At 39.6% G+C, this 13,596-nt stretch overlaps 1 protein-coding gene across 1 annotated transcript in view; it reads right to left on the bottom strand.

Annotated features, from left to right (window-relative positions):
• HADH (hydroxyacyl-CoA dehydrogenase) overlaps nucleotides 1–1,749 on the bottom strand; it is a 42,138-nt gene extending 40,389 nt beyond the window's left edge. The window contains exon 1 of the mRNA XM_012436500.3: nucleotides 1,544–1,749. Coding sequence (XP_012291923.1) covers nucleotides 1,544–1,675 — 132 coding nt within the window. The 5' untranslated portion in view covers nucleotides 1,676–1,749. The remainder of the gene's footprint in view (nucleotides 1–1,543) is intronic.
• Between the last annotated feature and the right edge of the window lie 11,847 nt (nucleotides 1,750–13,596).

A 13,596-nucleotide genomic window follows, 5' to 3' on the forward strand; every position in this document is an offset into this window, starting at 1 on the left:
ACTATAACCTAGCAGCCAGGGGAGCCACACAGGAAAAAGGGCAATCAATGTATGTCCAAAATTACGGTCTCAGAGGAAATGGGAGACTATAAGAAGTCAGATAAATAAAACATTACAGGAATATAGATTTTAGAAGACAATGCAATCAAATAAAAATGTTGCAAAAAACTTGCAAGGAGGAGAAAATTGAGATATATAATACCTAACAGCAAAGGGTTTTTTTGTTTCTGTTTTTAAAAAGCAAGCATCAAAGAGTAGTCTTGGTTGGAAACAGATAGTGAAAAGCAAACTCTCTCATGACTGTAGCCACTATAGTACTGTCCCTAAGAAAAATTAGACGACTATAACTGCCTCCCACAACAAAACAAATTGCAAAGGACTGAAAACCATGGTTCTCCAATGTGAGCTGAAATGGAATAATTTTTTAAAAATTACAAGCATTACAGTACCCAGGTAATCAATCACGCGCACAACTGGGTCTGAATCACAGCCCAGCAGAGCAGTGGAAAAGTCCTGAAGATGCACAATGGATAAGAGACTTGTTCCGGCTGGGCCCGGTGGCTCACACCTGTAATCTCAGCACTTTGGGAGGCCAAGCGGGCGGATCACCTGAGGTCAGGAGTCCGAGACCAGCCTGAGCCAAATGGTGAAGCCCTGTCTCTACTAAAAATACAAAATTAGCCGGGCGTGGTGGTGGGGACTTATAATCCCAGCTACTTGGGAGGCTGAGACAGGAGAATCACTTGAACCCGGGAGACGGCGGTTGCAGTGGGCCGAGATCGCGCCATTGCACTTCAGCGTGGGCAACAAAAGCAAAACTCCGTCTCAAAAAAAAAAAAAGAGAGAGAGAGAGAGAGCCTAGTTCCGCAGCTTTATCCGCCCCTCCCACTCTCCTCAGCGCCAAAATCGCAAGCTCAGAACTCTGCAGAGACAGCAGTATGTCAAAGGTCAAAACCACGACTTCAGCAAGCTTCCATTAGGTGACTTTACAAAGTGCTACAAAAGTCATGTCTATTATTATTCTTTACAACTCGGCAAGCGAAGGAAACATCGGGGAGAGCCGTTTGGGAGAGAAAACTACTGAGACTACACGATTACAAAATAAAAATTTTAAAAACTGATAAAATAAAATTAAAACTGATCACAGTTCATGTCTCTGGCAGCAAACTCCCGCTGGAGCCGAGCAGCGGCAAACGCGTTATGCCTGAACTTTGTGCACATATAATTCTTTCTTCTCTCGCACGGCCCGGTTCCAAATACATTCACCGCCCCTCTCCACCGAACCTTCATCGGGCCTTGGGGGCGGCCGGAATTTTCCAAACGAGGAAACTCAGGATTGGCCTGGAACCCTGAATTTTGAGGGGAGTGAGACTTGCGCCCTCACAGGCCCAGCCGCGTTGTATTTCAACCACATCGGGGAGGGGCGGTGTGAAAACTCCCGGGTGTCGCGCGGGCGCAGGCCCCTCGCGGCCAGTCCCACCAGAGCCTCCACCTCGGGATGGGCGGCCAAGCGCGCGGGCACGCTGCAGGGAGGGCCGCTCACCTGGGCGATGCCGGAGCCCATCAGCCCGCCGCCGATGACCGTCACATGCTTGACGATGATCTTCTTGACTGAGGCCGAGGCGGTGGACGAGGAGGACACGGAACGCACGAACTGCCTCGTGACGAAGGCCATGGTGCGGCAGCGGCGGCGACAGCGACAAGACGCGGGAGGGGAAAGCGCGCGTGGCGGGCAGCAGAAGACAGCCAGCCTCCCGGGACGGGCACCCAAGTGGCCTTGCCGCCCGCGCGCTCCCGGCGTCGCTGTGACGTCACTAGGGGAGGGGCGGGGCCTCGAGGCCCGCTCCGCCCATTGGCCTGGGTCGCCCGGGACCGCTTTCTAACGTCCCGGCGCCGCGCGGGCACAAGTGCGCGGGCTCGCCGCTGTCTGCCGCCGCAGCCCCGGGTGAGCATGGGCTCGGGACCTACTGAGCAGCGGGACCTGGCGGCTGGCGTTCTGGTGTGGGGCCGAGAACAAACCCCTCTTCTGAAAAGCCACTGGCCCGTTAATGAAGTGAGTGGTGTTGACTTTGTAAATGCTATCCTTTGATGCGTGTGCATATCTAGTCTCTGAAGAAATATGTGCTGCTCAAAATGTGCACCCCTGGGTGATGTTACCAAATAACCAACTCGGGATTATTTAAATCCCGTGGACGGTGATTGTTTACCCTAAAAGGGAAAGAAATTTAGACTGCGAATACCCAAAACCAGTGTCTAGTGACCCATGAGTTCCAGTGCAAAAATCAGGCTCAGGGAGGGTAAAGGGAGAGTTGGCCTTTAGTTACCCATCTTGACGTTGGAGGTCTGTGAGTGCAGCGAACGTGTGGACGGTTTAGCGTCATAGAGCAACCTTCGTGGAATAACCAATACTATTAGAAAGCATAGGAAAGAAATGTCAACTAATGGAAGACTTGATTGCAACTTGGCCAATCTTCTCACTCAGGTAAATACTTTCTCATTACTGTTACCTTAGTGATATAGGATTTTTATTAATTTATTTGCTTTATGTTTAAATATTATTAACGAAAACCTTAAACAAATTAAGTTTGGCAGAGTTTGTTTGAGCAAAGAAACCGTGAATCAGATAGTACCCTAAACCAGTAAAGTTCAGAGAGCTCCAGCCAGTAACAGTGGGCAAGCAGTGTTTACTGACAGCATTTTTTGCAGCCTGTAATGGGCTAAAAGCTCTGCTGCTGTGATTGGCCAAGACTTGGCTACTCGTAAGAAGAACATACTCTCAAGTTACATTACAGTTTATTTACATATCAAGTTTGATTATACTTTGCTAGTAGGAAGGCAACTTTAGGCCAAATTTATTTTAATAAGAGTTTCCTCCTTTGGGTCAGCCTCTCAGTTTTAAGAGATTGACCAGAACGTTGTTTTGTCTCAGTTTGGAAGTCACAATGTGAAATTAGTTGAGTTACTGTACTTTCTTCATGTTGTTATGCTAACTGCAATAACACCATTTGGTGTAGAAAGGATGGCCGCATAGAGACATTTAAGACTCTGGAGGGGAAACACCACATGAGGGAAACTATTAAAGCCACACGAGGAGGAGAACAGCTGTAAACTGAGGTACATGCCTTAACAGGAGACTATACAAGCTGAACTGATAAAAATCAAACAATTCAAAGTTCAGGCAATAAAGTATTTGACTCCAGTTGGTCATAGTCTAATTTAGGGCATTATGGCGATTAAGGACCATAGTTCGCTGAATGACCTGATTCGGCCTTATGGCCTTATTTAAAGACGTATCCATTTTTGTAGTTAGCCTGGTAACACAAGTTATAATAACCTGGAGACCCGCTAAAGAAACATAAAAATTAGAAAAGTTTGGAATAGCCTCCCTTGCCATTTCCTACTCAGGATGCCTGCAAAACAACTATTAGCCGCTCCCATAAATGTATCATGTGTTCCTTTCCCCTGAGAAATTTCCTTAAAATATTCAGTGGCAGTGTCTAGTGAAACAGCAGTGTCTGCCACCTTTTAAATTAAGTTTTCTGTGGTAGGAAAAATAAGTGCAACATCCAGTTTTATTCAGCATCATACAAAAGCCACCAGCACGAGCAAAGGGGGATCCAAAGCTGTGTAATGTTCCATGAAGTGTATTTGTTAAATGAGGAGATCCAAAGCTGTGTAATGTTCCATGAGGTATGTTTGTTGAACACAAATGTTTCATCCACTGAGAACATTTGAGTAGCTTCTACGCTCTGAACCTCTGGGAGGTCTGACTTGCTACAATTAAAGATTTTCCCCGCTGTACAGATTATTTTCAAATTCCATACAACAGGCACCCTGCTAACGCTAAGAGTAAGTTCCAGCAACTCCACTGGAACCTTTCCTCAGTAGAAACTACTTATCTTCATCTATTTTTAAATTGGTGCTAACTTTGGTTATTGACTGCTTTAACCTCTGATTATGGAAGGTATTTGGGAACTTTCAGGGAAAGCTACTCGGATGTAGGAGCAAGCCCGGCCAAATAGCAAGATCTGAACCAGTGAGGAAACAGCAGAGTGAGCAGATTATCCACTGACCCAATATGGGCCCTTGGGGTCTTGAAAAGAGGGCCACCTAGTGGTGTTTGAGCAGAGGTCAGTTAAATATGTCCACCCATAAGACAAAATCCAGTGGTAAACTTACTCCTCTGGTCCCTGTATAGCATGTGCTAAGGATGCAAACCACATCTAGTAGAAAGACTTTGCTGGATTTAATCCAGTGACATCATATAAGCAATTATTCATACCCACATAGGTAGTCCCCAACATCTTGAGTGTGCAATGCCTGGAAGCCCAAGATACCTTTTGCAGGCATCACTATGATAGTTTTTTTTTTTTTTTTTTTTTACTTTTATTTACAACTGGCAGATAATAATTGTACATATTTATGGAGTACAGTGTTATATCTCAATGAATGTATATATTGAACTATGATCAAATCAAAGTAATTATTAAATAATATGTCTATCACTTTAAACATCATTTCTTTTCGAAGATAACATTCAAAATCATCCCTTCTAGCTATCTTGAAATATACAATACATTATTATTAGCTGTAGTCATTCTACTGTGTAATAGAATACCAGCTTTTATTCTTCCTAACTGTAACTTTATACCCATTGACCAATCCCTTCTATCCAGATTTTCTATATTTGGTAATAGTTCAGTTATTAACTGGAAAGATCAAGATACTACTTTCAGCAAGTGTAGGAAAGCAAGTAGCAGTGATGTGTAGCATATCAAGGATAACTTTTCTCTCTTTCCTTGGGGTTGCAGGGTGACTCTCATTAGGAACACAGAGAGGCATTAGCATTAATGAAATCGTTTCCAGATTTTGGGGCGTTAACTCATAAACCCAACAGTTACTCTGGTTTCTCAGAGACCATGAGACTTTGCCAACGCCATCCACAGAGTGTCATCCCAAGTTGACAAGGAAATTCAGTCATTTCTGTTGCATACAGCATTTTGAGATAACAACTAGAAATACGATTAATAACCTTATACGAGGACTGTTAGATTTCTGTTAGTTTCTTACAACTTCTAAAATACATATTAATAACATACCTATAAATATATAATTCAAAAAAGGTTTAGCATTATTTAGGGTTTTCCTAAAGAATGGGAAGGAATTAGTATTGCAGGAAATAGAGAAAAAAGGAAAAAAAGATAAGGCTTTCCTGATAGCAAAGAACTCTTGATCTGCAATATTACGAAAGCTGTCTACATATAGGATGCCATCTGTTTCTAGGGAAAAAACTTCCCTGATCAGCTTTCTTTCTTTCTTTTTTCTTCCCCCAGGCAGGAGTGCAGTGGTGTGATCTCAGCTCACTGCAACCAACGCCTCCCAGGTTCAAGCATTTCTCCTGCCTCAGCCTCCCGAGTAGCTGAGACTACAGGTGCATGCTACCACATCCAGCTAATTTTCATATTTTTAGTAGAGATGGGGCTTTACCTTGTTGGCCAAATGGTCTCAATCTCTTCACCTTGTGATCCACCCACGTCGGCCTTCCAAAGTGCTGGGATTACAGGTGTGAGCCACCGCACCCAGCCCAATCAGCTTTATTTCAAGTTCTCCAACAGGTGTACAGTTCCAGAAGTCTACAGGAGCTCTTTTGTGTTGAGAAATGCAGATCCAAGATTCAAGGTCTTGAAGTTTGCTGCAGAAAAGAACTTGGTATGGTCCCTTTCAACCAAGTTCAAGTAATGTGACTTCTCTGGTGTTATTTCCAAAAGACCCCATCTCCAGGTTCTATATTATGAAGCATTTGTTTGTCATCAGTTGATGGGTCATGAAGGACTTCTTTCACCTGGTAAAAATATGCTTTGGCAGAATGCATTCAAGCCTTGCACTATTGAGTCATGTCAGGGTTGATAAGAGTGGAAGATACATGAGACTTTATTATTAGGGGTATAAGCCTTCCAGTAACTATTTTATAAGGGGTCAATTTATGTTTTCCAGTGGGAATGATCTTATTGCCCTCAACCAAACTTTGAACAAGGCAACCTAATCAATTCAATTAGCTTTTCCTATACTGCTGTATTTGTAATACCTATTTAACTGTTTGACAACTTGTCCAGTGAAATGAGTACCTCTGTTGCTGGAAATTTCTCCAGCGGTGCTCCATAAGGGAAACACATTTTCCGGTATCCTTTTAGCATTGGCCTTCCTGCATTGGAACTCTTCTATATAACCAGAAAACATGCATTTGAAGTAGAAATTGAATGAAAACCATTTGTAAGTGTTCAGGAACTGTATCATCTGAAGTTTTTATTGTCTTACCACAATTATGGGTTTGACAAACCAAGCATTAACTGTTTTAGCAATTTTATAACAGTCACTCTACCAATCTTTTTTTCATAATTTGAATCATTTTATCTCCTTCATAATGAATCATGGAGCGCAGAGCTTTTAATATTGGAAGATTTAAGACTCCAGAAGAACCAGGCAGCCATCTAGGTTCTTCATGCATCCAGACTTAACACTGGATTTACATTCTCTTAAATACCAACTTTGTCTCTCCAGTTCAGGTGCTTATAGCACTGTTTATTGAATAGGTTTTATCAAATGTAATTTGACTTGGATCAATATTATAGAGTTAATTCAAATTGTGTATCTTAATAATTTCAGTACTGGCTTAATCAGCACGAAATTCTGCCCAGATAATCTCCTTGTTATTATTTCTTGTTCTGTGTGACATTAGGTTAGCAGTTTTATGAATTAGTCAATTTCTTCATTAGAGTCCTGGGAATTCTTTTTTTTTTTTCTTTTATTGCATTTTAGGTTTTGGGGTACATGTGAAAATCATGCAAGGTTGTTGCATAGGTGCATACGTGGCAGTGTGATTTGCTGCCTTTTTCCCCTTCACCTATATCTGGCATTTCTCCCCATGCTATCCCTCCCCAACACCCCATCCCCCCTCTGTCCCCCCACTCCCCCTCAACAGACCCCAGTGTATAGTGCTCCCCTCCCTGTGTCCATGTGTTCTCATTGTTCAACACCCACCTATGAGTGAGAACATGTGGTGTTTGATTTTGTGTTCTTGTGTCAGTTTGCTGAGAATGATGGTTTCCAGGTTCATCCATGTCCCTACAAAGGACGCGAACTCATCGTTTTTGATGGCTGCATAATATTCCATGGTGTATATGTGCCACATTTTTCCTGTCCAGTCTATCATCGATGGGCATTTGGATTGGTTCCAGTTCTTTGCTATTGTAAACTGTGCTGCAATGAACATTCGTGTGCATGTGTCCTTATAGTAAAACGATTTATAATCCTTTGGATATATACCCAGTAATGGGATTGCTGGGTCAAATGGAATTTCTATTTCTAGGTCTTTGAGGAATCGCTACACTGTTTTCCACAATGGTTGAACTAGTTTACACTCCCACCAACAGTGTAAAAGTGTTCCTATTTCTCCACATCCTCTCCTGCATCTGTTGTCTCCAGATTTTTCAATGATCGCCATTCTAACTGGCATGAGATGGTATCTCAATGTAGTTCTGATTTGCATTTCCCTAATGACCAGTGATGATGAGCATTTTTTCATATGCTTGTTGGCCTCATGTATGTCTTCTTTTGTAAAGTACCTGTTCATATCCTTCACCCATTTTTGAATGGGCTTGTTTGTTTTTTTCTTGTAAATCTGTTTTAGCTCATTGTAAATTCTGGATATCAGCCCTTTGTCAGACGGGTAGGCTGCAAAAATTTTTTCCCATTCTGTTGGTTGCCGATTCACTCTATTGACTGTTTCTTTCACCGTGCAGAAGCTGTGGAGTTTGATCAGGTCCCATTTGTCTATTTTGGCTTTTGTTGCCAATGCTTTTGGTGTTTTGGTCATAAAGTCCTTGCCTACGCCTATGTCCTGAATGGTTTTGCCTAGGTTTTCTTCTAGGGTTTTTATGGTGTTAGGTCTTATGTTTAAGTCTTTAATCCATCTGGAGTCAATTTTAGTGTAAGGTGTCAGGAAGGGGTCAAGTTTCTGCTTTCTGCATATGGCTAGCCAGTTTTCCCAACACCGCTTATTGAACAGGGATTCCTTTCCCCATTGCTTGTTTTTGTCGGGTTTGTCAAAGATCGGGTGGTTGTAGATATGTTGTGTCACCTCCGACGCCTCTGTTCTGTTCCATTGGTCTATATCTCTGTTTTGGTACCAGTACCATGCTGTTTTGATTACTGTAGCCTTGTAGTATAGTTTGATGTCTGGTAGTGTGATGCTTCCCGCTTTGTTCTTTTTGCTTAGAATTGACTTGGCTATGCGGGCTCTCTTTTGGTTCCATATGAAGTTTAAGGTGGTTTTTTCCAGTTCTGTGAAGGTCATTGGTAGCTTGATGGGGATAGCGTTGAATCTGTAAATTACTTTGGGCAGTATGGCCATTTTCACGATATTGATTCTTCCTAACCATGAACATGGAACGTTTCTCCATCTGTTTGTGTCCTCTCTTATTTCGTTGAGCAGTGGTTTGTAGTTCTCCTTGAAGAGGTCCTTTACGTTCCTTGTTAGTTGTATTCCTAGATATTTTATTCTCTTTGTAGCAATTGTGAATGGCAGTTCGTTCTTGATTTGGCTCTCTTTAAGTCTGTTATTGGTGTATAGAAATGCTTGTGATTTTTGCACATTGATTTTGTATCCTGAGACTTTGCTGAAGTTGCTTATCAGTTTCAGGAGATTTGGGGCTGAGATGATGGGGTCTTCTAGATATACAATCATGTCGTCTGCAAATAGAGACAATTTGACTTCCTCCTTTCCTAATTGAATACCCTTTATTTCCTTTTCTTGCTTGATTGCTCTGGCTAGAACTTCCAGTACTATATTGAATAGGAGTGGTGAGAGAGGGCATCCTTGTCTAGTGCCAGATTTCAAAGGGAATGCTTCCAGTTTTTGCCCATTCAGTATGATATTGGCTGTTGATTTGTCATAAATAGCTTTTATTATTTTGAGATACGTTCCGTTGATACCTAGTTTATTGAGAGTTTTTAGCATAAAGGGCTGTTGAATTTTATCGAAGGCCTTCTCTGCATCAATTGAGATAATCATGTGATTTTTGTCTTTGGTTCTGTTTATGTGGTGAATTACATTTGTAGACTTGTGTATATTGAACCATCCTTGCATCCCCGGGATGAATCCTACTTGATCATGGTGGATAAGCTTTTTGATGTGCTGTTGCAATTGGCTTGCTAGTATTTTATTGAAGATTTTTGCATCTATGTTCATCATGGATATTGGCCTGTAGTTTTCTTTTCTTGTTGAGTCTCTGCCGGGTTTTGGTATTAGGATGATGTTGGTCTCATAAAATGATTTGGGAAGGATTCCCTCTTTTTGGGTTATTTGGAATAGTTTCACTAGGAATGGTACCAGTTCCTCTTTGTATGTCTGGTAGAATTCGGCTGTGAACCCATCTGGACCTGGGCTTTTTATGGGTGGTAGGCTCTTAATTGCTGCCTTGACTTCAGACCTTGTTATTGGTCTATTCAGGGTTTTGACTTCTTCCTGGTTTAGGCATGGGAGGAGGCAACTGTCCAGGAATTTATCCATTTCTTCCCGGTTTTCTAGTTTATGTGCATAGAGTTGCTTGTAATAATCTCTGATGATGGTTTGAATTTCTGTGGAATCTGTGGTGATATCCCCTTTATCATTTTTTATTGCATCTATTTGGTTATTCTCTCTTTTCTTTTTTATTAGTCTGGCTAGTGGTCTGTCTATTTTGTTGATCTTTTCAAAAAACCAGCTCCTGGATTTATTGATTTTTTGTAGGGTTTTTTGTGTCTCTATCTCCTTCAATTCTGCTTTGATCTTAGTTATTTCTTGTCTTCTGCTAGGTTTTGAGTGTTTTTGATCTTGCTCCTCTAGCTCTTTCAATTTTGACGATAGGGTGTCAATTTTAGATCTCTCCTTTCTTCTCATGTGGGCACTTATTGCTATATATTTTCCTCTAGAGACTGCTTTAAATGTGTCCCAGAGATTCTGGTATGTGGTGTCTTCGTTCTCGTTGGTTTCGAAGAACATCTTTATTTCTGCCTTCATTTCAGTGTTTATCCAGTCTACATTCAGGAGAAAGTTGTTCATTTTCCATGAAGCTGTGCGGTTCTGGGTTGGTTTCTGAATTCTGAGTTCTAACTTGATTGCACTGTGGTCTGAGAGACTGTTTGTTATGATTTCCGCTCTTTTGCCTTTGCTAAGGAGTGATTTACTTCCAATTATGTGGTCAATTTTAGAGTAGGTGTGATGTGGTGCTGAGAAGAATGTATATTCTGTGGATTTGGGGTGGAGAGTTCTGTAAATGTCTATTAGGTTTGCTTGTTCCAGGTCCGAGTTCAAGTCCTGGATATCCTTGTTAATTTTCTGTCTCGTTGATCTGTCTAATATTGACAATGGGGTGTTGAAGTCTCCCACTATTATTGTGTGGGAGTCTAGGTCTCTTTGTAATTCTTTAAGAACTTGCCTTATGTATTTGGGTGCTCCTGTATTAGGTGCATATATATTTAGGATCGTTAGCTGTTCTTGTTGCATTGATCCCTTTACCATTATGTAATGTCCTTCTTTGTCTCTTTTGATCTTTGTTGCTTTAAAGTCTATTTTATCAGAGATGAGAATTGCAACTCCTGCTTTTTTTTGTTCTCCATTTGCTTGGTAAATCTTCCTCCATCCCTTTATTTTGAGCCTTTGTGTATCCTTGCATGTGAGGTGGGTTTCCTGGATACAGCACACTGATGGGTTTTGGCTTTTTATCCAATTTGCCAGTCTGTGTCTTTTGATTGGGGCATTTAGTCCGTTTACATTTAGGGTTAATATTGTTATGTGTGAATTTGACCCTGTCATTTTGATGCTAGCTGGCTGTTTTGCCCATTGGTTGATGCAGATTCTTCATTCTGTTGATGCTCTTTATTCTTGCCCAATCCAATGGTATGATTTTAAAGTTAGCAGAAACCTGTATTTCTCAGAGTTTTTTTCCATGAATCTCCTTGAAGACGAACAGTTTAGGCTTGTGGTTTCTCAGGAAAGTATCAGAGTAAACAATTAATTATCTGTGAATGGCAAGTCTTAAAATGGCCACGACTTTAAAGTTCTGGTAAGAGTTCAGTACGATAGTGACACAATTGACAAAAAAACTCAGTTACTTCTATTGTAGTCAACATTTTAAGACAATAACTAGAATTATGACTGATAGCTTTATAGCAGGACTATTAGATTTCTATGAATTTTACACAATTTCTGAAATGCATATTAATAACACATTCATATAAATATAATTCCAAAAAATTTAATATTATTTGATAATGCTTCTCATATGATTTAATATATCAGATCAGCCCAATTAGTTTAATATGTCTCTTTCTATAAGGAGAGATATCCTTTTGAGATTTTCTAAAGGCTTATATGGAAAATCTCAAAGTTAAGACTTAATTTAGAATTTTATTTTGGAAAGTTTATCAAAAATATCAAAGGTTTAAAGCATTTGATCAAAAAAAATCACAGGTCACTGTGAACAATAGTTATTCATTTAATCAAAGTGATAATTTAAAGACTTCAAAGGCAAATACAGAAAGTTGCATAGTTGTAACTTACATCTTTTAATAAAGGGGACTTGGTTTTCATAAGCGATCAAAAACTTGATAAACACAATGTGAAGCACAGGAAATTATCTTGGTAAAATACAGAATCTTTGCTTCCTAGGCCAATTATATAAAAAGCAAAGAAAAGCTTTTTATGATTCCCTGTCAAGAGCAGGCCAATAATTCAAGAAAATCTTATTATTTTAACAGAGAGGACTACATTCTAGCTTTGCATCAGTGTACTTTTGATATTAATGCTCAACTTTTGGAGAAATTCATAAATAATTTTCTTCTAATATTAGCCAGCTTAATCAGACATAAAATTCCATTCATAAGATTCATCTTCCAGAAAACGTCTATAACTTCCTTATCTGTTCAATTTTTCTCCTATACGTTTCCTCTTCATATTTTGGAACAACTAGTCATTCTACTTGAGGATAAAAGCTACTCTTTTTTTTCCCTTAACAAAAAAATTCTTATACCTTATAACATTTTCTTACCTAAGAAGCACATCTTAACTTCCTTATATACTTACATATAGAGTTTTTCTCTTACTATTTCTAATAATTCTACATATTAAATAAAATATGTTAATTAGAATTCTTTTTTTTTTTTTTTTTGAGATGGAGTCTTGCTGTGTTGCCCAGGCTGGAGTGCAGTGGCATAATCTTAGCTCACTGCAACTTCCACCTCCCAGGTTCAAATGATTCTCCTGCCTCAGCCTCCCAAGTAGCTGGGACTACAGACCACACCTGGCTAATATTTGCATTTTTAGTAGAGATGGGGTTTCACCATGGCCAGACTGGTCTTGAACTCCTAACCTCATGATCTGCCCATCTCGGCCTCCCAAAGTGCTGTGATTACAGGCGTGAGCCACTGTGATGGGCCAATTAGAATTCTTAATCCTTAGTGACCTTAATCGCCTATCAACACTAGGAAGCAAGCAATTGTGAACTGTCACATCACTCATCTGTACCTTGGCAAATCTATGAATCATTACTTCTAGAAAAATGTGCTTTCTTATAGTACAATTTGTCACTGTGCCCCAGAACACGTTTGTAACAATTACAAATATTTTGGGTCTGTCAGTAATAAGAAACTGTAGAGGAGACAAAATTTCATCTCTACCCTCTTAGGTTTTCTTTTTTCATGGCTAAGCCTGAGAATTAAATTGTTTGTATAGATTTCCTTCAGTTTTCCATCTTAGGGATAAGAATGTTAAAACCTTCTAGTATAGGAAGGACTCTTTTATATGGGAAGTTTTCTTACATCTATTTAACTCACTTATTTTTAACAATTATGCTTAGATTGCTTATAAAGATGAGACAGTAAGCAGCTAGTCATCATCTAAGTTATTTCTCTTGCTGACATATTTTGTAATCCAGAGATAACATAAGTTTATTTTACCAGTGAACCTAAGTAGGAAAAGTTATGTGTCTGTATTATATTTAATGCTTAAAACTCTGAATACATAACTGTTTTAATGAAATCAACAATATTCTTATTTACCAAGATCACCCAAGTAATGTGAACTTGAAAGGATATGAGCTCTTAATTTTCTGAGTGAATACTTTATTTATATTAGGACTTATTTTTTAAAAAGCCAAAGAAATAAAGCTTTTTTCAGTTTACGTTTGGCAATATCATAAGGAGATATAAAAATATCGCATATGTGTATCTTACCTACACATCTGTCCATAAACATATAAATAGACACAGATCTTCTATAGCTTTTATTTAAAAACTTTAGCCATTTGCTAGGCATAATAATATAAAACTCACTAATTCATTTTAAAATATCTGAACCAAAATTGTTTTCCTGGCTAATAGAATAAGATTTCCTGGCCCCATGGGTAAAGCTTTAAATTATATTTGTGGAAAAGATATTTAAGATTTTTTCATTTGCTTTCTGTAAGGAACCTTATGAAGAGGCAATCTTTGCTTTATTTAATATTTTAGATGCCTCTACATACCAATTTTAAAATGTATCCCATTGCTTTTTGGCATTTT

Source organism: Aotus nancymaae, unplaced genomic scaffold, assembly GCF_030222135.1.
Source record: "Aotus nancymaae isolate 86718 unplaced genomic scaffold, 86718_ANA_hifiasm-v0.15.2.pri h1tg000033l, whole genome shotgun sequence".
Taxonomy (NCBI): Eukaryota; Metazoa; Chordata; class Mammalia; order Primates; family Aotidae; genus Aotus; species Aotus nancymaae.